Below are 27,050 nucleotides of genomic sequence, written 5' to 3'. Positions count from 1 at the left end.
TCCCCTCATATCTGTTATAGAGAGTTGTGTCATCGGCAAATATACCCATCTCCGAAACAATATTATCAGGGAGGTCGTTTATGAATATCAGGAACAATAGAGGTCCAAGGATAGACCCCTGAGGCACTCCCGCATTTATGTCATATTGTTTGGATGTACGTCCGTCGAGGACAACTTTGATTTTTCTATTACTTAAGAAGGATTTAATTACGTTTTGAATTCTTCCAGTGATTCCATATGATCTAATTTTCCTTAAAAGACCATCGTGCCATACCCTGTCAAAAGCCTTAGATATATCAAGGGCCACCGCTCTACCCTGCCCTGTTTTATCCAATGAACGGTATATACGTTCAGAAACTACAGTTAAGATATCTGCTGTTGAACGGGCTTGCCTGAATCCATATTGTTTGTCAGTCAGGAGTTTAGCAGCTGTTAGGTGCTGGACTAGGACTTGATTAACTAAGGACTCAAATATTTTGTCGAAAAGCGGGAGGAGGCTAATGGGGCGATAATTTAGTGGGTCAGTTCTTTCACCAGAATTCTTGAAGACTGGTACCACAGAGGCGGTTTTCCAGCAGTCGGGAAAACAAGATTCGTTAAGGCATTTATTGTAAAGTTTGGACAGAACTGGAGCAACCTCGGCAGAGCATTTTTCTTTTTACTACAGTACTACTGTTTATCTGTTTATTTAACATTATATATATATTTATATATATATATATATATATGATGAAAATAATGGAAATAGTATTCCGACAAAATAGAGAAAATAAAAAAGGAACAAACCGTATTATGTATTCACCAACGTTTCGTCTTTATTTCGAGACTTCCTCTGGGTGAATGAGATTAAGAAACCAAAAAAAAATATACCAGTACAAAATATTTGAAAAAGTTTCACGTGCAGAGCGTGACACAGTTCTATTTAAGAGAAACGGAAAAATTGATGTTGGAAATTCAAAAAGGAAGGGGGGCTGGCGCTGTTAAAGAGAAGGAAATTTTAGTGACGTCAATTAGTCGTTAATTTAATTTTAAAACTATGAACGCAAGTTTATATTCTTATTGGGAAAAAGATATATCTGTTGAAATTTAAATATAAGTTTGTAACAGGAATGAAATGAGTGTTTTTTATGTAATTTATTGATTGAGATTATGTGTTAATTATTACAGGGGGTGTTTGAATGGTGTGAGAAAGTTAACCTGTGTCCACAGTTAAATAATGTTCTTTTAATAACAGTTTACTTATTAATGGCGCTATGTTGTAGAAACCTCCACGTTGTTTAATAGTGCTTGAAATTGCGATAAGCGCAGATTCAAGGAGTCTCCGGCGCGGTTTATTTGAAATAAATTTAACTACTTTTGCTTGTTTAAAATCAAAGGTGTGGTTATGTTGCAATGAATGAGAGAATAATGCACTAAGAGAATTGCTATTTTTTTATATCTCTTTTGTGTTCATTGAGCCTTTTTTCCAATTTACGCTGAGTTTCACCAACGTATTTATGATGGCAATTATGGCAAGGAATAGTATATATACCTCCATCGGAAACTGGTTTGTTATAGAGATGTTTCGTGGTTTTTAATATATGTCTTATGGTTAGTGATGTGGTTTGTACGATAGGAATTTTTAGTTTATTTAGTGTGTTATAAATTATTGTATTATTGGTGTGTGTAGGTAAAAGAAGATGTCTGTTTATGAGAGAAAGGTCTGGTGTTTATGATTTTTTATTATTATTTATTCTGGAAAATATTTGTGTGGCTTTTCTCTTAGCATTCAATATGAAATATGTCGGATATTGCAAGGTTTTCAAAATGTTTGTAAGGTATTTGAATTCTTCGTCCAGATATTCAGGACTGCAAATTCTGAAAGCGCGTAAGAAGAAACCAATTATCATCCCTGTTTTTATTTTATTGTTATGGTGTGAATAGAAATGTATGTAATCGTTTTTGTGTGTAGTTTTGCGGTGAACTTTGAAGGATAGTTTATTATTGGATTTTATTATAAGTATGTCAAGAAAAGGTAATGAGTTATTGTTTTCTGTTTCATAGGTAAACTTTATGGAAGGTTCGACTGAGTTTAATTTGTCTGTAATGATATTTATGCGCGTATTTTCAGGAAGAAAAATTAAGATGTCGTCAATGTATCTGAAATACTCTGTGTTTGGAGGTAATCTGAATTTGAAAGGAGCAGATTCTAGGAATTCTAAGAAAAGGCAAGCTAATACTCCACTAAGAGGGTTACCCATAGGAAGACCAAAATTTTGTTTATAGAAATTGTTATTGAAATGAAAGTAAGTCATGTTAGTTATAAGTCTAATGATTTTTATAAGAGTGTCGGGAGGAAAAGGTAAGCTAATGTTGGATTTTTTTAAATGTTTAAGGAGTAGATTCAAGCATTTTTTAATGGGGACATTAGTATATAATGATGTTATATCTAAGCTGTGAATAGTTTTGTTTTGCACGTTAATGTTTTTTATTTTGTTCAGTAAATCTCCGGAGTTCTTTATGTGGGAGGTGCTGATAGTGCCCAGTAGTGGAGTCAAAACGTTGGATATGGCACGTGCAATTTTGTGTGTGGCACTACCGATGCCGGATATTATAGAGCGCATAGGGATGTCTGGTTTGTGAATTTTTGGCAGGCCATATAGTGATGGAACATTGGGGTGGTATTCAATGTATGACATCCAAGTTTTGTTGTATTTTATAAGTTTTTTATAAGATTGGTTGAAATTCTCAACACTTCGATTTACTGTCTTTAAATCAGTTTTGGTGTAAGTGTTGTTGTCTGCCAACAATGTGGAAATTTTTTCCAGGTATTCATCTTTTTCCATTAATACTATACCACCACCTTTATCAGCTGGTGATATAATCAAGTTCTTGTTATTCGCTAGGTGTTTCAAAGCATCTATGTATCTCTTAGGAAGTACAGTTTCATATGGGTGAGTAACTGCAACAGAAATAACACCCTGTATGAAACCTTTTTGAAAATCCGTATCTTCATGTTTGTAATTCTTCAAAATTGCGTCGGTGGTAATATTTGAATGTATGCCAGTTGCGAATTTTAGTCCGAAACTAAGGGCTTCAATTTCAGTGTTTGAGAGTACTTTAGTAGAAAGATTTTGTATTAGGTCCGGGCGTCCTATAGTTCTCCATTTGCTGTCGGAAATTAATTTTGTAAGTTTAGTATCCAGTTTGTGACAATGGCGGGTGCTGAGTCTTTGAATTGATTTGTTTATATTTAAGAAAAAATTGTGTGTCATGGTGTAGTTCTGTAGTAAGTCGTTAGCTAATGTCCGGGCTTCATGGAATAAATGAGAACTTTGTTGTTTTAAAAGATCCGCTGAAGCAACTAAATATTTTTCAATGTAATCCGGGAAAATATGGTGCGAATATTTCAAATATTTAAATGTACTTTTGGGTATAATTTTTTCTTGTATACATTTGAGCAAAAAAGTTCTCCTGTTGTTGTGAGAGTTGGCAGCGATTAGTATTTTTTTGTATTGCCGCAATTTTTGCTTAAAAGTTCGGTGTTCCATTTTAACAGAATGATGAAAATAATGGAAATAGTATTCCGACAAAATAGAGAAAATAAAAAAGGAACAAACCGTATTATGTGTTCACCAACGTTTCGTCTTTATTTCGAGACTTCCTCTGGGTGAATGAGATTAAGAAACCAAAAAAAAAATATACCAGTACAAAATATTTGAAAAAGTTTCACGTGCACAGTGTGACGCAGTTCTATTTAAGAGAAACGGAAAAATTGATGTTGGAAATTCAAAAAGGAAGCGGGGCTGGCGCTGTTAAAGAGAAGGACATTTTAGTGACGTCAATTAGTCGTTAATTTAATTTTAAAACTATGAACGCAAGTTTATATTCTTATTGGGAAAAAGATATATCTGTTGAAATTTAAATATAAGTTTGTAACAGGAATGAAATGAGTGTTTTTTATGTAATTTATTGATTGAGATTATGTGTTAATTATTACAGGGGGTGTTTGAATGGTGTGAGAAAGTTAACCTGTGTCCACAGTTAAATAATGTTCTTTTAATAACAGTTTACTTATTAATGGCGCTATGTTGTAGAAACCTCCACGTTGTTTAATAGTGCTTGAAATTGCGATAAGCGCAGATTCAAGGAGTCTCCGGCGCGGTTTATTTGAAATAAATTTAACTACTTTTGCTTGTTTAAAATCAAAGGTGTGGTTATGTTGCAATGAATGAGAGAATAATGCACTAAGAGAATTGCTATTTTTTTATATCTCTTTTGTGTTCATTGAGCCTTTTTTCCAATTTACGCTGAGTTTCACCAACGTATTTATGATGGCAGTTATGGCAAGGAATAGTATATATACCTCCATCGGAAACTGGTTTGTTATAGAGATGTTTTTAATGGGGACATTTGTATATAATGATGTTATATCTAAGCTGTGAATAGTTTTGTTTTGCACGTTAATGTTTTTTATTTTGTTCAGTAAATGGTATATTTTTTTGGTTTCTTAATCTCATTCACCCAGAGGAAGTCTCGAAATAAAGACGAAACGTTGGTGAACACATAATACGGTTTGTTTCTTTTTTATTTTCTCTCTCTCTCTCTCTCTCTCTCTATATATATATATATATATATATATATATATATATATAATGTTAAATAAACAGATAAACTGTAAAAATTTTAATTTCAGTCTCTGATGATGGATTTTCTAAGATCCGAAATTAATAAGATACATTTCAATTACAAAAAGAAAAAAAAAAGATGGCGAAAGAACTAAGGCAAAAATTCGAATGATTTCTTTTTTTTTTTACATTTTTAGTTTAATAAAATGTTTGTACCTTCAAGTGTTCTTTTTACTACAGTACTACAGTTTATCTGTTTATTTAACATTATATATATATATTTGAGACCATGATTAACCATGCTCTAGTTCGCCACCTTACAGATGCTAAACTTCTGACTGACAAACAATATGGATTTAGACAAGCCCGTTCCACAGCAGACATCCCCACTGTAATCTCTGAACGTATATACCATTCACTGGACAAAGCGGGGGAGAGCAGAGCAGTAGCTCTAGATATATCTAAGGCTTTTGACAGGTTATGGCATGAGGGTCTCCTCAGGAAAATTAGATCATACGGTATCACTGGTAGGATACTTAACATAATTAAATCCTTCTTAGATGAGAGAAAAATCCAGGTTGTCCTCGACGGTCGAACATCTAAACAATATGATATAAATGCGGGAGTGCCTCAGGGGTCTATCCTTGGACTACTATTGTTCCTAATATTTATTAATGACCTCCCCGATAAAACTGCCTCTGAGATGGGTATATATGCTGATGACACCACAATCTATAACAGGCATGACAGGAAAACAAATGAACACATATCTAAAGAAATGACAAAAACACTAGAGGATGACCTCTAATCTGTAGTGGAATGGGGACAAAAATGGATGGTCACATTCAATGCTGCCAAGACTAAATTGGTTTCCTTCAATAATTACAAGAAACCTTCTCTGCCACCAATAGCAATGGCCAGTGACTCCCTATCTGAGAGTACATCTTTCAAACTCCTTGGCCTAACGTTCACAGGAAGCATGAGCTGAAACAATTACATTGAAAGCATTGCCAGGGCTGCTGTGAAGAAGGTAGGCTCTCTCTACCGTGCTAGAAAACTACTGATACCTGGAAGTATCCTGTATAAGGCCACCATTCGCCCATGTATGGAGTATTGCTGTCATATTTGGGCTGGTGCATCTGCTGCTAGTCTCTCGCTCCTAGACAAGGTTCAAAATAGAGTCGCCAATCTGATAGGCCCTGAACTGGCATCTAGCTTCAGCCTCTGTCCCATCAACGAAACGTTGCATCTCTCTGCCTGTTCTACAGGTATTTTAATGGTGAATGGTCTGACGAACTGCAGACACTTGTGCCCCTACAACATAGACACCCTCGACAAACCCGACAGGCAGCTAAATCCCACCCCACACAGTAGAGATCCTTAGATGTAAAAGATCTTTCTACTCCAGTAGTTTCTTCCCCAGAACTGCTAGACTCTGGTATTCCCTTCCAGGTCCCTGCTTCCCCAACTGTACTGACGTGCCCAAATTCCAACATAGTGCCTCAGTAGTTTTTACCCCTGATAGTAGCCTATTACACCAAAATGGCAATATGCCTTGCTTGGGGTGAAAATGAAATCAAAAAAAATTTAAAAAAAGCAAAACTTCATTATTTTTCAAAACTGTTTTTGTTTCTTTGTTTTTCGATATTTCGTCGATATTATTTAGTAAGAGTGTTTAGCAGAAAAGCCAACAAACGACTACCCGAAAAAATAAATATACAAGAAATAAATGTTACCATAGTCAATAAAAGTTCAGTTCATGTTTTTTTTTTGTTTTGAAATAGTTTTTAATGCTCTTTGCTTGAAATAATTTCAGCGAACCGAAATTAAAACGAAATTTGAGGCGATAACTACTTAAATGAATTTTTATATAAACTACACATGTCATAATCGAATATTCCTCAAGCACAAAATAACGGAAATCATTAAAATATGTTTATAAATATTCTTTACGGTGACGACCTCTCTTAAATTGTTAACACAGAATGCTCAGGTGCCCCTCCTTCAAATTGAAAACGAGGTTCTCCATTTCAAAGTCGCTGCTATTTTGATTTTTTTTTTTAAACCGGTTCGTGAATTAAAAAAAAAAGTTTTACAAACTACTTAAAATACAAACCAACGAATTTTTCTACCATAAAAAGTAACTTTTATTGAGTATGGTAACATTTATGCCTTGTATATTTATATTATTATATATATATAACATTTTCTCTTTGTAAGAAAACATCATTTTGTTGGTCATTCTTGGCTACGTATGGAAACAAAGTTGATATAAAAAAAATATATTTCCGCGAAAATTATCTTTACTTTCATCATATTTTGCTTCGGGTAAAAGTTTTGAGTATCAAAACCTATCGCTTTACAACCCCCTCTTTTTCATAACCTATTATACTTTCATCAAGCACAGTCCATTTTCTGTAGGCTGCTTTTGAACCCAGTCAACGACGAGTACTTCTGCTAGTATATATATATATATATATATATATATATATATATATATATATATATATATATATATATATATATATATATTATGGCTGAATATAGAACAATTAATATGATGATTAAAAAAAAATATGAAAAAAGGCTAGCTAATCGGGTTTCGTTCATCACTCAACAGAGCTAAATCGAGGAAAATTGTGATGAAAGAAATTGTCATGGACATGACGGAGGAGAAAAAAATATCATATAAAAATATAAACGGAGGAACAAATCACAGAGAAATCAAATTAATTCCTTAAAGATTTTCCTTCTGCTTGCAAAGATAATGTCTCAAGAACTAATTTGATTTCTATATGATTTCCCCCACCCCGCTCATATATATATATACATCTATCTATCCTCCTATAATTCGTTTTTCTTTTGTGTGTATTGATATTCATTCTAAAATCCCTCTTTTCTATCTATTTAAAAAGAAAATACAATTTTCTTATATATGGGTCGATGAATTGCATTCATTTGCAAAAGATCTAGCTAATTTGCATATTCTTTTAAACATTCATTTTAATTAATTCCCTATTAGTTTTTTCGGTTTTCTTATGAGATAATCATCTTTAATTAACTATTACGTGTAATTATATTCATGCAGATATTCTACATGATTTATACTTGTGTAATATTTGCGTAAAAAGTGTGCAGTAAACAGAAAATTATTTTCATATATATTTATCTATACGTATATATTTTTGTTTAATCTATAAACGTGAACGTGTCTGCGTGTCTGTCTGTCTGTGTACATTTTCCTACTGAATAACTCTGTCAATTTTCATTCTTCAGAATCGAAATTTGATATACAGGGTACTGAGATTTGAGAACATCTTTGTAATCCGTATTCGGCCAGAAATTTGGCTAGTAATGGGGTCAAAGTTCAACGATTTGACCTTTGAGAACTCTACCAAACTGCTCCGACAATTTTGGGTCTAAACACTTGAAATTTTAGATATAGGTTCTTTGGACATGGATCTAACTTAACTCTATTTGAGCCCAAAAGAATAAATGTTAAGGGGTCATAATAGGCGTAAAATTTTAAAAAATTGACCGTTTTTGTTTTTGTTTTGTTTTTTTGCTCAGCATACACCTCCAAACACCCGGGCAACGCCGGGTTGAAATGCTAGCCTATTTATCTATATATCTTTAAAAGTGAACGTGTCTGTGGGTCTGTGTGTGTGTCTGTCTGTGTCTGTGTACATTTCCGTACGTAATAACTCTGTCAATTTTTAGTCTACAGGCTCGAAATTTGATATACAGGGTACTGAGATTAGGGAAATCTATGTAATTAGGTTGTGGCCGGAAATTTGCCTGTTAAGGGTTCAAAGTTGAACGATTTTTATCTTTGGGAACTCTACCAAACTCTTCCCACAATTTTGGGTCTAAACACTTGAAATTTTAGAAATAGGTTCCTTGGACATGGATCTAACTTAATAACTTGATTTGAACCAAAAACAGTAAATGTTAAGGGGCCATAATAGGGGTCAAATTTAAAAAAATTGACCTTTTTTTTTTTTGCTCAGCATATACCTCCAAACACCCAGAAAACGCCGGGCACCCATGCTAGTATATCTATAAAAGTGAACGTGTGTTTGTGTATCTGTGTACGTTTCCCTATGCAATAACTTTGTCAATTTTTAGTCTACAGACTCGAAATTTGATATACAGGCTACTGAGATTTGGGGAAATCTTTATGATCCGTTTTTGGTCAGAAATTTGGCTGTTAAGGGTTCAAAGTTCAACGATTTGACTTTTTAGAACTCTATCAAACTCCTCCGACAATTTTGGGTCTAAACACTTGAAATTTTAGATATAGGTTCCTTGAACAGTGATCTAACTTAATAATTTGATTTGAGCCCAAAACAATAAGTGTTAAGGGGTCATAATAGGGGTCAAATTTAAAAAAATTGACCTCTGCGATTTCTACCTAATTACTCAGACAATTTCTGGTATAAACATTTGAAATTTTCCATAAAGTGTATTCAGAGATAGGGTAAGCTTTTTCATCGGTTTGTGTCGAAAATTTTTACTTTCCAATATTTAAATGTATGTATGTATGTATGTATGTATGTATGTATGTAGGCATGCATGTATGTATGTATATTCGCATGTCTGCCTAAAACTTTCGACAGAGGCGACAGACTTTACCAAAATCAGTATCGTTTTGAAGTTTGACCTTTTATACGACAAATATCGAAAAATGTGCTAAAAATATTAACATCTCCACCTTCAACTGGGAACTTATCTATGGTGGGGTCGCTTTTTTCGTCGATATTTTTGAAATTTTCGAGTGTCTTGCCTTAATTCAAACATAAGTCACTAAAGTAAGGCAGTGGTCGTACCCCGCAAGACGTCAGGTTTTTTCCCCCGTTCTTTTCCTCCTTCGCGGTACGGGATCGAGCGTCTCTTCTTACTACCACTTTTTTTTTTTTGCTCAACACATTCAAACACCTGGGCAACGCCGAGCTGAAATGCTAGTATATATATATATATATATATATATATATATATATATATATATATATATATAAAGGTGAACGTGTCTGTGTGTCTGTCTGTGTACATTTCCCTGCGTAATAACTCTGTCAATTTTTAGTCTACAGACTCGGAATTCGATATACAGAATACTGAGATTTGGGAAAATCTATGTGATTAGGTTGTGGCCAAACATTTGGCTGTAAAGGGGTTAAAGTTAAACGAATTGACCTTTGAGAACTTTACCAAACTCCTCCCACAATTTTGGGTCTAAACACTTGAAATTTTAGAAATAGGTTCCTTGGACATGGATATAACTTAATAACTTGATTTGAGCCAAAAACAGTAAATGTTAAGGGGCCATAATAGGGGTCAAATTTAAACAAATTGACTGTTTTTTTTTTGTTTTTTTTGCTCAGCATACACCTCCAAACACCCAGGCAAGGCCGGGCACCCATGCTAGGTTTTATATCTATAAAAGTGAACGTGTGTGTGTGTGTGTGTGTGTGTGTGTGTGTGTGTGCGTACATTTTCCTACGCAATAACTCTGTCAATTTTTAGTCTACAGACTCGAAATTTGATATACAGAGTACTGAGATTTAGGAAAATCTTGGTGATTGGTTTTTGGCCAGCAATTTGGCTGTTAGTGAGTTAAAGCTCAACGATTTGACCTTTGATTACTCTACCAAACTCCTCCGACAATTTTGGGTCTAAACACCTGAAATTTTAGAAATAGGTTCCTTGGACATGGATCTAACTTAACAACTTGATTTGAGCCCAAAACAATAAATGTTAAGGGGTCATAATAGGGGTCAAATTAAAAAAAAATAACCATTTTTTTTTTTTTGCTAAACATACACCTCCAAACACCCGGGCAACGCCGGGCTGAAATGCTAGTATATATATATATATATATATATATATATATATATATATATATATATATATATATATATACTAACATATATATATATATAAATATATATATATATATATATAATATATATATAATTGAATTAAAAAAAAAAAAATATATATATATATATTAATATTTTTTTCTCTCCCCATATTCATAACATTTTTTAATCGCAATTTTCCTCGATTTAGCTCTGTTGAGCGAGGAATGAAACCCGGTTTGCTAGCCTTTTTGCCTGCCGTTTCCTGATTGTTAAATAGACTTAAATATGATATTTTTATTTACACAGATTTTGTATTTATTATTACAGATCCAATCCTTTATTGATTATTATATTGTACTCAATATGCAGTAGTGATTTCAAAAGTAAAACACAAATGACTTAAGTGGCATCAGCATATTAGTTTATGGTATTTCTAATATAATATCGTATATATAATATAATATATAATATAATATATAATATAATATTTCTCTACGTTGCAAAGGGAGCATGGCATCGATGCTGGAGAGTATGATGGTCTTCGTTCTATTTCTTTCTATTTTATGGTCAACAGTGTTCTTTGGTCCTTCAATTATCGGACTTGGGCTGCTAAGGCTGTCTTGATTCTTGTTTTCACTTTAAAGGAGCTTTCGTGTGCATAAAACGTGTGCTTTAGGTCATACCTATATGTTTCTGGCATGCCACCGGTTTGGTTTATGATCGTCGCCTCGTAAATGAGGAATTTTGCTTTGCAGTTACCCAGTGGTGGGCAATTACCTTTGGATCTGCAATATTCTTTTGCCTTTGGTTCTCTTGAGATAATGGTCTTTACTGATGGGATGATGGAGTAACTAATTTTCTTTTCCTTGTATTCCTAATGAACAATTTATGTGGCTATATAGTTTATACTGTATTGTATGCAGTATATATATATATATATATATATATATATATATATATATATATATATATATATATATATATATTGTGCTTATATTCCTCTTCATTGAACCTAACTATACCATGGAATATCCTTTTTTAATTATTCATGCAAGCTTTTTAGTTCTTTAATCTATTTGATAAATAGAAAAATTTATGACTACATATAAACATTATTTTGCTAAAAACATTTCCTCTGGTGAGATGAGCCATTTATCGAAAATGCATGGATTAAGGAAAAAAAACTTAAAATATTTGATATATTTTATGTACTTATACACTTTCATTAATATTAAAATATACATATGTCATACAACAAATAAATGCATAAATTCTTCCTCTCTGTGTCTAAAAGGCGCTACCTACTGTTCTCAAGTAGATTCCATTTTTTTTAAATAAACCATTTCGCATGAGCGTTTAATTGTACCGATCGCCATGTTGTCTCAAGCATATCTTTCAGCTGTTGTGTCCACCTCTTTTTGTAACTAATACTCATCTCATAATTCAGCCATCTCTTTTTAATTATTTTATTTGATGCTTAACCATAAACCACCTAAATAATTTATAGTTAATATTAACTTGGTCCGAATGTTGAGTTTTTTAACGTTCATCCATTCCTAAACGCATGGTCCTGGATATAACCTTAAACTATATCCAGTGGTGAGGCCTCAGCTTGTGGGCTTTGGGGAGTGTGGAGCCACCCTTTAATTACCATTGCTCCCAGGTCCACTCTGACCCGGAGTGGTAATACCTGTTAAGGTTCCAACTATGGGTCAAATAGAAACCGACTTGCAAACAACAAATATTTTCTATTAAAAATTTTTTTTTGAAAATCTTTGGATTCGGCATTAAATAACCTGAAAAGGGTTGATATGCCATAAAACAAAAGCAACCAACCAACCTTAACGCAATATATACACGATGACAGGAAGCCACCCATTAGCATATGGCAATTACAAAACTCAATAAGAAACAGTCATCACATCAACTCAAAATAGTAGAGGTCAACTCTGTGTGACATATAGCAATTTTTACCGGCTCTGTTCTAAAAGAAGACAGACAAGCTATGGAAAATGCAGCAGTTCAAACTACTGAAAGTAGTAGTAATAATAATAATAATAATAATAATAACAATAATAATAATAATAATAATAATAATAATAATAATGCCACCCCCAAATCAAATGTAGAACAATGCTTGCTGCCAATGAGAAATCAATGGTATGCAGCTATTGCGATAACGCAAATTCATCTGCGTGGGTTATCGAAAGAGGTGGAGAGTATTGAAAATCTGGGGAATCTTGTCACTCAGACTCCAGAGAACACCATAAACTGTTTTCAAAAAGAAATCTTTGATGATGGCCTGTGTGACTACTACTAGTGAGTAAATAATAATAATATCAAAAGACTATTGCATATACACAAACTAATAGAAGAATCAAATCATGAATAAAGTATGTTTTGAAAGTTTTCTGTCCGTATATATAGAACTCTGGCCAAAAGTTTTGCAACATTATATAAAAGTAAAGATTCAGATATTTTTTCGATACAAAAAAATGAGTAAAACCATAATTAATCAATAAATGAGATATTTTTAATTAATAGACCTACTACTAGTAGAAAACTATATAAAATAGTACACTGATAATTATAACAATTTAGTAAAGAAACAAAATGATCGCTTTGATACTATTAATATGAACTTTACTCACTAAGCTGCATTTTACTATATGGACAAAATTCACCCCATGCTACAAAAGTAAATATATATATAATGTTGTATATATAGTCATCCACATACAGTACTGTTTCACAGCTCATCAGTGCAGCTAAAAAAAAAAAAAAAAAAAAAGAAAAAGTCCAATGTGAACAAGTTCTAATTGAATCGTCCCCCTAAGTAATCCAAGTTACAAAATTCCCACTGTTTACTATGCTAAAATCACAATGACTAATGTATACCTATTAACCCTTATCCTCGAGTGGCCTCTGGGCCTTGATAAGTGGTGACACCCTTGTAAATAAAAAAAAAAAAAAAATACCTCAAGCCAGGATCAAAATCCGATCGCCCAAACGACATCGGAGCTTTTAACCGTTGCGCTATATGGCTTCTGCTATGCGGGCAGTGAATTAACAATCTTTTGACATTGTTCAAATACCTAAGCATCGCTTCATACGCTAATGGTAATTTGTATATCATTTCCCAAATGCTCAACCTAAGATAAGGAGCATTATAGTCATCCACATACAGTACTGTTTCGCTGTTTCACAGCTCATCAGTGCGGCTAGACAAGCAACTATCTCAAGCCAGGATCGAAACCTGATCGTCCAAATGACAGTCAATCTTCTTGCAGCTATTTTGTAATGGCCGCACACAGGTACGATGTACTTATTCATATTTTCGTATGTTTTAAACTATTAGTCAACCTCGAAGATGGTAACAGAATATCTTTCTGTCCTAAATTATTCAGTCTGCCTAACATTCTTTGATATACATAGATAAGAACAGTTTTATCAAATATAAAATAAAATTGTTGCCCGGAATATTTAACTTGTAATATGTCCAGTGAATGTATGTGTTAAAGTATCATCTTACTTTTAGTGTGTAATTCAGCAAGTCACGAGAAACTAATAAAAAAAAAACAATCAATCAGCAACTGTCTCTTCGCTAAGAAAACGACAAAACAAAAAGTAGGGGTTTTTGATTTAAAAACTAAAAGTGTTTGCTAATAAGCTAGGAGACAAGGATTCAATCCTCGGTTGGGTCATACCAAAAACTATAAAAATGGTAACTGATGCCCCCTTGCTAAGCACTCAATATTATAAGGGGATGATCAAGGGTAAGTGGAGTAATCCTCAGAATAGAGTGACACCTTCTTCAACATCTTGTTGTAGAAGCTAATAAAAAGAGAGCCTTTGAGTCGCTCTTGACTATAGTCTTAGCTTTAGATTATTTGATTAGAATTCAACTTTTTGAATGCAACATTTCTATAAATAATATAGGTTTGGTAGTTAATGTACTTTGTTTTTAAAATAAAGACTTTCTATTGAAATAAGATTCAAAGAAGAATCTCTTGGTAAAAGACTTTGTAGTGAACTTCCAAGATGCTGGGGTGATCATATCTACAGCGACTTCAATCTTCCTTTGCTAACAGTGAAAGGATTGGCAAAACACAAACCAAAATAAAAAAAAGTATCAGAAAGGATTATGAAATAACAAGCAGCTAAACCACCCTGTACAAGTCTTTCCTACCTTAATATCATCTTTCTTTTATCTTTCTTTTATCGTTATTTCCATGGCAGGTGCTCGTCTGAACTCCAATCTCTGGTCCCCCTCGCCAATCTTTCACAAAAAACACCCGTCTAGCTGAATCCACTGTCAAAAACTTTCCCCACTCTTTATCTATGCCTAAATCAAAACGTAGATTCCATGAACAAAGCTTCTTTCTTAGAACTGCACGCCTGTGGAACTCTGTTCCGTCTGCCTGCTTCCCTCCTGACTACAACTTGGATGTCTTCAAGTCCAACGTAAACAAATTCCTGATGAACCGGCCCCTTAAGTAGACACTTTAAAATATCCACACTAACGTACTGTACTTACAATAACCCTTATCCATGAGTGGCTTCCGGGCCTTGATAAGTGGTGACCACCTTGTAAAAAAAAAACAAAAAAAAGAAGCAATTTTCTTTAAAATTTTATCTCTGTTCCTTATTTCCTCGACTGTATCGAATTTAAATGTAATGTGAACAGATATCTTGCTGTACAATTCACCACTTGGGATTTGCTCCCTTATTCACAGTAATCCCTTACATCTTAGTGGCCATATGCCTTGTTTGGAATGAATATAAGGAAATAAAAGTGAATAGTCTTCTCGTATGAGCAATTGTGCAATTCAAACGCAAATATCTGCAGCACACAAATATGCTGCAGATATTTGGTGTAAATACAATTCATTCGGCAATAAGCTAGATGTGGCTCACATGCAAGTGAGAATTTTAGAGTGCAGTCGTTATTTCTGGACAGATTTTAAGGTCCTACATCTGGTGATAAGATTTCAATTCAGGAGTTCTGAGGAGTATTTAGTTACAACTTGATTATCATTACTCAAACTCAAAGATTCAATCCTGTATTATTTCAATTCTTCAAACTACTGTTCTCATCTTGAGTGGTATTTGCACAACGTTTCAGTCAATGTAACCTTTAAGCTTCTTCAGGTGTAACTTACTAAATACTGGAGTCTTTCTGTCGAACTTGGAAATCTGCATGGAATTTTGAACGGAATCCTTTATTTTATCCATGAGAGTAGTATGCTCTCGTTCTGTCAGTCAAAACTGGATAGAAGTCTTAAGGTTTCTAAAATATATGCTATAATTGTCTACAACGATCTTTGGTGCAGTGCATAGAGTACTTGGTAAAATTCAATTGTAAAAGTTGCATTTCTGGAAATTGAAGATTCAGTCCTTAGTGCAGACGACCCAAAAATACTATTGTAAGTTACTCAGAACTTCTACCTAGGGATAACTAATGGAACGAGAATGTGCTAGCCTCATGGATTGAATAAAAGGTCCCATTCTGGAGAAGGTCGGATGTTATATTGACTGAAACATTGTATTAATAACACATAAGTTGAGAAGAGTAGGTTGCAGAATCTAAATAATATGAATAATCAATTCTTGGCTCAAAAATTCAGAACTGTAAGATCTCATATATATATATATATATATATATATATATATATATATATATATATATATATATATATATAATTTACCTTAAGCGCTACATTAAATTGTCTCAAACACCTTTGGGCAAGGTTCCCACATCACCATTTTATTTTTTTCTTCCGTATCTAGCTTCCCGACTAATAACTCAAATTCTCTACCCCCAACTATCCTGTCTATTACACAAAACTACATCTAGTGAGGAGTTCAAATTTGAGAAGTTGAGTGATTGTGGAGTCACTTCTTAGTTACTGATACATTCAGATCCACTCTGACCTGTGGAATCATCTATGGGTTAAATGGAATCTATTGTTTGCAGACTGTTTTGAAAATATACAACTTCAAAACAAATGAATTTGCAAAACAATCATACGAAAAACTTCGTCAACACCAGTTCATCTGCTATAAAATCCAACAACAATAAAATCAGGTTACCAAAGTTATGGTATTCTTTGATTCTGTAAAACATAAAACAAATTTTAGGAGATTAGAAAGTGGACATTGGATTTTCCTAACTTTTACTCCCATTATTTATTCATTTATTATTTGTCTTCCCATTCCATGAGCAATGTTTCTGACATAAGAGGAAGAATTGCAGTTTTCTGTGTTGGAATCTATTAATCTAACACTTATCTTTACTTGACTTTTTTACCTTGAAGTAGTATTTTTAGCTTCTTACATCAAGTGGCTTCATGCCTTGTCTGGATAGATTTCCATAAAAATAATAACTGTATCGTAAATGTACATTTAAGGAAAAATAGCACATAGGTTTTTCAGAAACTTTTTCGAATAATTTGACATGTGAAAAAAAGAAGAATGTTGTTTTTTGTACCTGCAAGTCGCCGTCTTTTTCCAGGTGGAATCCTTGAGTCCTTGTATTTTTCTTTGTATTTCAATGGTACCTTTAGAGGTTCATGAACTGCCTGTAGAGACAACATCAGGAACAAAGGCTGCAATTAAAATAAAATGTATTATTTTAATTGGAATTCTTTATTAAAATGAGTATTATTTATTAAATTATTATTTATCTGATCTTTCCTGGTCGGGTCTGTACCGAATGGTATATATTATTTTAACTGGAATTCATTATTGAGACGAGTATTATTTATTAATTTTATTTATTGTGGACCATTATCCTCATATTTTTCTTAGTTGTTTCACGACATTTCGGCCAACTATTCCTCTGGCCTTCGTCAGGTAGTAACTGCGACAGGATAGAAACTTTGAATCTCCTGACTGCATTTACTGCAATTACTGCCTTACTTAGTTGTTGTCGTCTCACCATGATAATAAATAAAACATGAATTTATAAGATCAAAAAATTCAACCTTGATCGCCCTTCAGTTGATAGAGACGTTGAATCTCTACGGTTCCAAGTGAGAATTGTCTGAAGATCGCGGTTTCAATCTTACCCAAAGCTGGCCAGAGGCTTACTTGGCCAAAAACGTGGTGAGACGACAACAACTACAGATGGCAGTAATTGCAGTGAATGTAGTCAGGAGATTCAGCGTTCCTATCCCATCGCAGTTACCACCTAACGAAGGCCAGAGGAATAGTTAGCCGAAACGTCATGAAACAACTAAAAAAAGATGAGGATAATAGTCTGCAATAAATAAAAAATAATAAAATAAAATGGTCATCATTTTTGGTGTATAATTGCATCCTCGCAAAAATCATCAAAAAGCACTATATAATAATAAAAATAGTTTTGTCCTTGCATCATTACAAATTATTTTATTCTGCTAGTATCCATTTATAACCATAGATTTGCTCATATGTAAATTAAGTAATTTAATGTTTGATATTCATGCAGAGAATGGTCTGTCTTTTGTGGATGTTGTGTTGGCACATTCTGGCAATTTTCATAAACCGCCAGAATATGGTGAATCACTCAGCCAATGCAGCAGACTAAAGTTGATAAATGTGAAGAGAATATTAGTTTTAATCATTAGAAATAAATCATTTTAGTAAAGTCATCACAATAAATCTAGCGGCTTTGCAGGTTATGCTACAGTCGCTGGAAAAAGTTCTTTCATTTTCGCAGAAATGGAAATTAATCAGAAGCAGTCTGAACCTGTGATGCATTTTAAGGCCCCACACTTCACCCAATGTTTTAAGTTTTTCTACGTGTTTTTAAAATGTTTGGAACTTATGACACCCCTTCGTTACCCCCTCCATCACCAAACTTGATAACATGCGTATGATTACATCTCTCGTTGACCACTACGTGGCCAATAAGTGGGCGCTCATTTTACGTTAAGTTATTATAGGAAAGTGATCCCTACTTTAAAATGTTAAATTTTTGTTATTTAAAAAAAATTCCATTCTTTCATATTATCTTTAAAATCCGTTGAAACGTTTTAGCTAAAACAAATAAGTAAATTTTGATTTCTTTTTAGGAGGTAAACTACGCTAGGTTAGGTCGTAAAAAAATACTAAAAAATACAACATGTTATCATGCGTTTCCCATTTTATCAATCATGTTTGAAAAGAAAATTTTTACTTCTGGATTTCCCTCACCTTTTTCGGGTTGTGGTTCTTTACGATCTGTGCTGACTTTTTGGTAAATAGATAAGTGGAATAGCTCTTTCTTTTCTTATACTGCAAGTCTGGTTCTGTGTTATTCCACAGGTCGAGTCCACAGAATCCTTCATAGCATCGCCGGTGTGTGTAATGGTTACTTGATCCGGTCAGGAAACCTTCAAATGACAATTGATACATTAGACAATGCAACAACAAACAAAATGAATACAAAAACAAAAAAAAATCTTATTAAATCATTTGTATAATTGTTTTAACTGATCCCATCTTGAAATGTAGACCAGGCATGTTGCAGCAACTTTAAGCCAACTCGAACAATAAGGGACACCAGACATGTCTAACTTAATTGTGGTAATATGCTTTTGTATAAGAGTATGCTTTTGTATAAGATTAGTGATTGATGGGCAGAAATCTGAGGCCCACAGTATTAATGCTGGAGTCCCTCAGGGGTACATCCTGGGCCCAACTCTCTTCCTGATCTACATCAATGGTCTCCCAAAACACATACTAAATTCATTCGTTGACATCTATGCTGATGACACGACCATCTACGGCAACACATCAAAGGTCGTAAATGACAAAGCTCTCTCTGATTCTCTCTCCTCTGATCTTGAGCGTGTCGTTCAGTGGGGGAAGAGATAGCTGGTTACTTTTAATGCATCTAAAACCAAGCTCCTAACTTTACATCATCAACGCTCTGTTCCTCATCTAGCATCAATTGAAATGGATGGCTCTCGTCTTGGGGAGGCTTCATGTTTTGACAAGCTCCTGGGTTTGACCTTTACTCCTGATCTGAAATGGAACACGTATATAAAGTCTGTTGCCCGGGCCACTAGGAAAATGGTAGGATCTTTCTACCAATCCAGAAGATATCTCACGACTGATGCAATTCTCTATCTCTATAAAAGCCGAGTACGTCCAAAGATGGAGTACTGCTGCCACATCTGGGCTGGAGCTTCAAAAAACAGCCTATCCTGCCTTGACAATATACAAAATAGACTTCGTGGCTTAGTGGGGGATGCTCTCTTCTCTTCCCTGCAACCTCTCTCCCACAGAAGAGACGTTGTGAGCCTTTCTTTGTTTTATTGTTATTTCCATGGCAAGTGCTCGTCCGAACTCCAATCTCTGGTCCCCCCCTCGCCAATCCTTCATGATAAACACCCGTCTAGCTAAAACCACTGTCAGTAATTTCCCTCACTCTTTATCTGTGCCTAAATCAAAACGTGGATTCCATGAACATATCTTTTTTCTGAGAAGTGCACGCCTGTGGAATTCTCTTCCGTTTGCCTGCTTCCCACCTGACTACAACTTGGACGTCTTCAAGTCCAACATAAACAAATTCCTGCTTAATCGCCCCCTTAAGTAAGACGCTTTATCAAATCTCCAACACCAACTATTACTACGATATTATCCCATTGATTATTGTACACAAAATAACCCTTATCTCTGAGTGGCTTACGGGCCTTGATAAGTGGTGGTCATCATGTAAAAAAAAAAAAAGTTAAATGGGGATATTAGAAGAATTAGTGTTGGGATAATTAATAGAAATCAAGAATCAGAAAAAGAGGAATTAGTATCAGAATCGGGGAAAATTTCAACCTAATTCCCGGTTCCAAAAATGATACTCTTAATTTTTCTTGACAAAAAACAACAAAAATGAAACAAAACACAGACGTATTTATTTATTAGAATCTGTTCATTTACAACATAAGATAAATGGTCGCAGAACCACAGGTTATAAATCACATATCTAGATTTAGTATTGACTCTCCTAGTTTAATTTATATTATTTTATTGGGTAATCATGGTAAATAAAATAAACATGCTAGAGTTCACTTGTCTATTCCCTGAGTAAACCTTTTTCGCACTTTTTTGCTAAATGTGTCTAAGCTGCCCTTAAGGAAGTTCGCAGTTGATTATTAAAAGATATAAAATCTTTGGACAATTTTTTTTTCAATTTCGTCGGCTTGGCACTCGTTGTCCGGTGATCGGCTTTTGAAATACTCACTGTTTTATTGATTTTTTTTCACTTTGAACACAAGTGAAAAATATAAATGAAAATCTCACAATCTTGCATAAAATACATAAAGGAAAAACATTCAGAAGTTTGTCGAATTTAAAAAAATATATATATATATATTTTAAACATAGCTCGGCCCTCAAAAAAGAAAAATGAGATTCGGGGTATTTGTTATACTAACAGACCAAAAGAGATGATGAAACAAATATATAACAAATATATGTTACCAAATGCAAGATAAGTTATTCTTCTATCTATATGGATATTTGTGTTTAAAAGTGTTTTTTTTTATTCAAAATAAACTAAGAGTCCACTCTGTTAGAACAAAAAAAAAAAGAAATAATTGCTCAAAATCGAAAATTAAACAAAATACTGGTAGAAATTACAAATAAATGTCAACCATGATGCGAAAATGTAAAGTTCTGCCAGTAGCTTGTCTAATTTTCGATTTTTGAGCGATTAGGTTAGATAAGATTTGTGGTAAAAAAATTTCTGAATGTCAGTAAAAAGTAAGAATCGGATGGAACTTAGAATCATTTTACGTTAAATTTATATACAAAACTGATTTCTTAATTGAAATTCTGAAATATATTTTTTCGGTTGCATAACCATCTAAAAAAAAAGGGTAGAATCTCATTTTTGGAGAGTGATTCATCTTAAGGTGTTAATCTATAAATTTGCCATTTTTATTAATAGTATTACTACTATAATTATACGTATCCTGTTTTTCGTTAACAGTAAAGCAAATCAAGGATTCAATAATTTACTGTGATTGTATTAACGCTCAGTTGTCCGCAGTCGAATTAGTAAGAATATCTGCGGTTGTAAAACGTAAAAAATAAAATTGGGAGTGGTGTGTATATTGCAAGGGTAGATGTTTCTAAACATATTTCTCAAACGTTTTCCTTGTAATTAATTGAATATTGTGAGATAAGATTTTTTTTTTAAAAAACAAAACCGAATTGCATTTGTCCGTCGTTAATGTTATTTGAAATTTTCATAAACAATTAAAAAAACTCAATGATTGGTATGCAAAATGAGAAAACAGTGTTAGATAATAATAAACTATTCTTAACATAAGCAACTAACTATTCCCTGCCTTCTCTCTATGAAAGAAAGCTTTTCTTCTCTCCCAAATATAAAGATCTGGTCGGCTACGTTCTAACCTTCCAGAGGTTGAAACCCAATTACAGGAGACTAAACCAGACCTTTTATTTTTAAGTGAAACTGGCATTGGACAGGCTATTTCCCTAGATGAGTTTGCAATTACAGGATACTCTAACTTAACTTCTAAATCTGACCCCCAAGATCGCCATGGGCATGGAATATGTGCCTATATTAAAGATAGCTTTCCATGTGGGAGGGACATCTCCAGGGAAGATCCTAACTTACCCTATATGTGCTTCCGGGTTGCTTTAGCTCACACTACTGCATTTATATTTACTCTCTATCGCCCCCACAACAGCGGAGTTACTATCTTTCAAAGCATATCTGAGAAAATTGACCAAGTCCTTTCTACTTATCCTTCAGCTAACATTCACGTATGTGGAGACTTCAATGTTCACAACGTCGAATGGTTGACCCACTCAAACAAGACCGATGATGAGGGGAGGTTCTGTCATGATTTCTCCATTGCCTATGACCTCACTCAGATTGTTCAGGAACCTACCCGTGTGCCCGATAATGACGGCCAGTATGCGAGCCTACTAGACCTTTTTCTCACAACTTGCCCTGAACTATGTTCAGTTTCTGTTCTGTCGCCTCTTGGATCTTCCGACCACTCTGTTGTATCAATTAAGATAAAAATGAAATGTAATAAGTCCCCAGACGTACCTCTTCATCGTACAGTATATCGATACACTAAGGCTGACTGGGATAGCTTCCGTACATTTATATCTGATCTACCTCTGCATTCCATATTTAAAAAGGATGTGTCCTCTATAGTATTAGACCTAACTGAATGGTTAATTGTAGGTATTGACCATTTCATACCCTCTAAAAAGTTTCAGCAAAAACCTAACAGCCAGCCATGGTTCTCTCCAGAATGTGCTGCTGCCATTGCGCACAGAAATCACTTTTTCCACTGCTTCAAACGTAATAGATGTATGGAAACTAAAGCCGTTTTCAGGACTGCCAGCAACCATTGTAAGAAAGTAATAAGGAATGCAAGAGAGTTGTATGCTCAATCTGTTAAGTCCAAAGTAGCTGAGCAGCGGCTTGGTTCCCACCAGTTTTGGCAAATAGCAAACAGAATCCTGAACAGAAACGTGTGCTCCATCCCAACTATTATCAATGGACCTGAGGTAATCTCGTCAGCATCAGACAAAGCCAAACTCTTTGTCAAGAACTTTGCAGCTAATTCTACCCTTTGCGACCAAGACCGCCAACCCCCAATATTTCCTCTTGTATCAGAAAACACGCTATGTGATATACGTATATCTGTACGTGATGTTGCCAAGCTAATCAAAAACCTTGATTCCAGTAAAGCAACTGGCCCTGATGGTATTCCAATTATAGTACTCAAAAAACTTCAACCTGAACTAGCGCCCATACTTACAAAACTGTTTAAACGTTGTCTTAAGGAGAATAGTTTCCCATCTCCCTGGAAAATCTCATCAGTATGCCCTGTATTTAAGAACTCAGGTGATCGCTCATCCCCCTCTCAGTACAGGCCAATAAGTCTCCTGTGCGTCATGAGTAAGTTGCTAGAATCTGTATTAAATACAGAAGTAATCAATCATCTCAACAAAAATAACCTTCTTAGTGACACTCAATATGGTTTCCGTTCTGCTAGATCTACAGCAGATGTCCTTACAGTTATATCGCATAGGATTAGCAAATCTCTCGACGGTGGCAATCTTTCTAGGGCAATTGCTCTTGACATATCTAAAGCCTTTGATAGGGTATGGCATAAAGGTTTACTTCATAAGATAGCTAGCTATGGTATAGCTGGAAAAGTCTTCTCAATTATTAAATCATTTCTTTCTGATAGGTTTATAAGAGTAGTAGTTGAGGGGCAAAAATCAGAAGCTCACAGAATTAATGCCGGTGTCCCTCAGGGATCCATCCTGGGCCCAACTCTTTTCCTGATCTACATTAATGATCTTCCAAATCATATCCTTACATCATTTGTAGACATTTATGCTGACGACACTACCATTTATGGTACCACATCTAAGACAGTAAACGAGCATGTTCTCTCCAATTCTCTCTCCTCTGATCTTGAGCACGTAGTACAATGGGGAAAGGAGTGGCTGGTTACTTTTAATGCATCTAAAACCAAGCTTCTCTCTTTACATCATCAACATTCTAATCCACATTTGTCATCAATTGAAATGAATGGCTCTCGTCTTCAGGAGGCCTCAAGTTTTGACAAGCTTCTGGGCTTGACCATTACTCCTGATCTTAAATGGAACACGTATATCAAATCTGTTGCCAAGGCCGCTGGAAAAATGGTGGGATCTTTCTATCGATCCAGTAGATATCTCACTGCTGATGCTATTCTCTATCTATATAAGAGCCAGGTACGTCCAAGGATGGAATACTGTTGCCACATCTGGGCAGGAGCTGCTAGAAAGGACTTGTCCTGCCTTGATAGAGTTCAAAATAGACTTTGTAGCCTCGTAGGAGATGTCCTTTTCTCCTCCTTGCAACCTCTATCTCACAGAAGAGATGTTGCGAGTTTGTCTCTAATGTATCGTTATTTTCATGGAAAGTGTTCAACTGAGCTTCAATCTATGGTCCCCCCTCGCCAAACTTTCACAAGAAACACTCGTCTAGCTGTAAACACTATCAATAATTTCCCCCACTCTTTATCTGTGCCTAAACCTAAACGTAGATTCCATGAACAAAGCTTCTTTCTTAGAACTGCACGCCTGTGGAATTGTCTTCCGTTTTCCTGCTTTCCGGCTGACTACAATATGGTTTTGTTCAAGTCTAAAGTAAATAAGTTCTTGATGAGCCGTTCCATATAAGTTATTAAATTTACCAAATTTTCATTACTAATGATTACTATATTGACCAACTTCTACTGTACACTCTTTAACCCTTATCCTTGAGTGGCCTCTGGGCCTTGATAATGTGGTGATGTCTTTGTAAAAAAAAAAAAAAAAAAAAAAAAAAATATCAGTAATGGCTCGAAACAATTGTACACATGTAAAGCCTGTGTGTACCGCTTTAATGCAGGTCAATATTTTTTAATTTTGAAATTGCTATGAAACGCAGAGAAGTGAAATTTGTTATACTGAAAGAGCATAACAAGGTGCTTTATTTCCATGAATTTTGTGGAATTTGAACAAATATTTTGAAAATTATACTAATTTTTCTATTTTCTGGTAATTTTAGGTATGTATCATTTTATTGCAGGTCTCCCAAAATGCCTACAAACAGCTAGTAAAAAGGGATGTGTTGTTGCAGGCTTTGCAGAAGGTTTATCTCTCATCGATCTAGCCAAGTAGCTTGGAAGAGATCAAAGAACATTGTCTTCATTCGTTCAAAATCCAAACATCAAACCAAGGAAGAACAAAAACACAAGAAAGTCAGTTTCTGCTTGTGATGTTAGAAAAATTCGTTGTCAACTTATCAAGCAGCTGGGCAGCAACAATGCTGCTATATTTAGGAAGGCTGGAATATCTTCATTGCCCAAAAAGACACGCTGCAATGTCTTAAATGAAATTGCAAGAAGTTTAAGCCCATAAACCTTTTTTATACCAAACTCATAAGGAAAAACGTTTGACTTGTGCTCAGAAATACATGAAAATCATCTTTGAAAATGTTCGTTTCATTGATGAGGCCAGAACAACCCTTGATGGAGCAGGCAGGTGGGCCAAAGTTAAGAGTCCTCTTAGATACCCTACCCTCATTGATTCCATCGTCAACAGGGAGGTGGAGGTGTCATGTTCTGGGCTGGAATAATCTGTGATGAACTAATTGGACCTTTTTGAGTGCCAGAAGGTGTCAAACTGACGAGCCAGTCTTATATTTTATTTTTAAATGAGCATTTGTCACCATAGCTTGATGACCTTCCATTGGCGCATCACTGCAAATTGATTTTTATGTGCAACAATGCACTATCCCACTCATCCAAGGCTACGACATCCTACCTTAAGTCATTAGGCATTAGTGGGAAAATTTTACAACATGGCCACCTTGTTCTCCAGATATAAACCTAATCGAAAAATCGGCTGCAAATTGGAATGTGATCAGAAAACGGTACGAATGACTGTGCAAAACACCAAAACATCGGCAGTGTTTGTGATGCTCTAAATCTGGTCACCCCAGAGTTACTTCTTACAGAGATGACAATCCTATCAAGATCCACAGCCTTAGAAACAGATTTGAAACGGCTCCCCAAATCCAACAACAGAGTAATCTTGTTAAAAAGTGCTCTCTTCAGATGCAATGAAGATCATGACTCTTCATAGTGGTTGAAAGTGGTTCTAAGTGACGAAAGCAAGTTTAATAGGTTAGGAAGTGATGGTAGGCAGTACGTCCTGGGAAGGAAGGATGAAGGATTTAATCCTAGATTCACAGTTTCAAAGCTGCAAGGTGATGGAGGTTCAGTTATGGAGTGCTTTATTAGTGCCAATAGTTCGGAGCCTATAGCTCTCTTGTAAGGGCATATTAATTCGACCAAGTACATTAATATGTTGACTGAACATTTTCTAACCTACTTTGGCCGGAATTTGGATGATAATTCCATCTTTATGCAGGATAATGCTCCCATTCACATAGCTGGCAATGTCAAGAAGTTCCTTGAAGAGCATGATATTCCATGTTTCGATTGGCCTGCAAAATCTCCAAACCTCAATTCTATCAAAAACATATGGCATTACATCAAGCAACAGCTACGCAATGATAAAATTTTAAATCTAGAAGAACTTTGGACAAAAATTAAATAAAAGTGAGATGCCCTTTCACCGGCATACTGTGGCAGACTAATTTAAGGAATGCCCAAGAATTGTAGGCAGTCAAATTGCAGAAGGCCTATGCTACTAAATATTAACTAGTTACTGGTTTTCTTGTTGTATCTGTGTTGCATTAATGTTCTAAAGTTACATTTAAATAATTTTCCATTGTGCAGAGTTTCTTTTTGTCTTCTCGATTTGAAGTTAATCTTTTAAATTGATGTGAACACTAGGATAATTCAATTAAAAATTAAATATGACCAGGTAAATTTTTAAAGGAATAAAAGGCGAATCAAATGAGGTATAAATTGTTTAAACAGTTACATTCAATTTAGCTTAAATTTGTGGTTTTTGAAAAAATTACAAGTGCAGGCTTTCTTTTTGCCGCTACTGTACACACACACACACACACACACACACACATATATATATATATATATATATATATATATATATA

The 27,050-nt window shown here is 34.6% G+C and overlaps 1 protein-coding gene across 1 annotated transcript in view; it reads right to left on the bottom strand.

The window, feature by feature from the left end:
* Nucleotides 1-27,050, bottom strand: part of LOC145292178 (arylsulfatase B-like) — a 203,233-nt gene that overhangs the window by 27,058 nt on the left and 149,125 nt on the right. The window contains exons 4-5 of the mRNA XM_080138450.1: nt 18,647-18,825; nt 16,959-17,076 (exon numbers count right to left, since the gene is read on the bottom strand). Coding sequence (XP_079994576.1) covers nt 16,959-17,076; nt 18,647-18,825 — 297 coding nt within the window. The remainder of the gene's footprint in view (nt 1-16,958; nt 17,077-18,646; nt 18,826-27,050) is intronic.

This window comes from Euprymna scolopes, chromosome 13 (genome assembly GCF_053919585.1).
Source record: "Euprymna scolopes isolate OS-2025 chromosome 13, ASM5391958v1, whole genome shotgun sequence".
Taxonomy (NCBI): Eukaryota; Metazoa; Mollusca; class Cephalopoda; order Sepiida; family Sepiolidae; genus Euprymna; species Euprymna scolopes.
The sequence above is the reverse complement of the archived record's forward strand: the minus strand, read 5'-3'. Positions and strand labels throughout refer to the sequence as shown.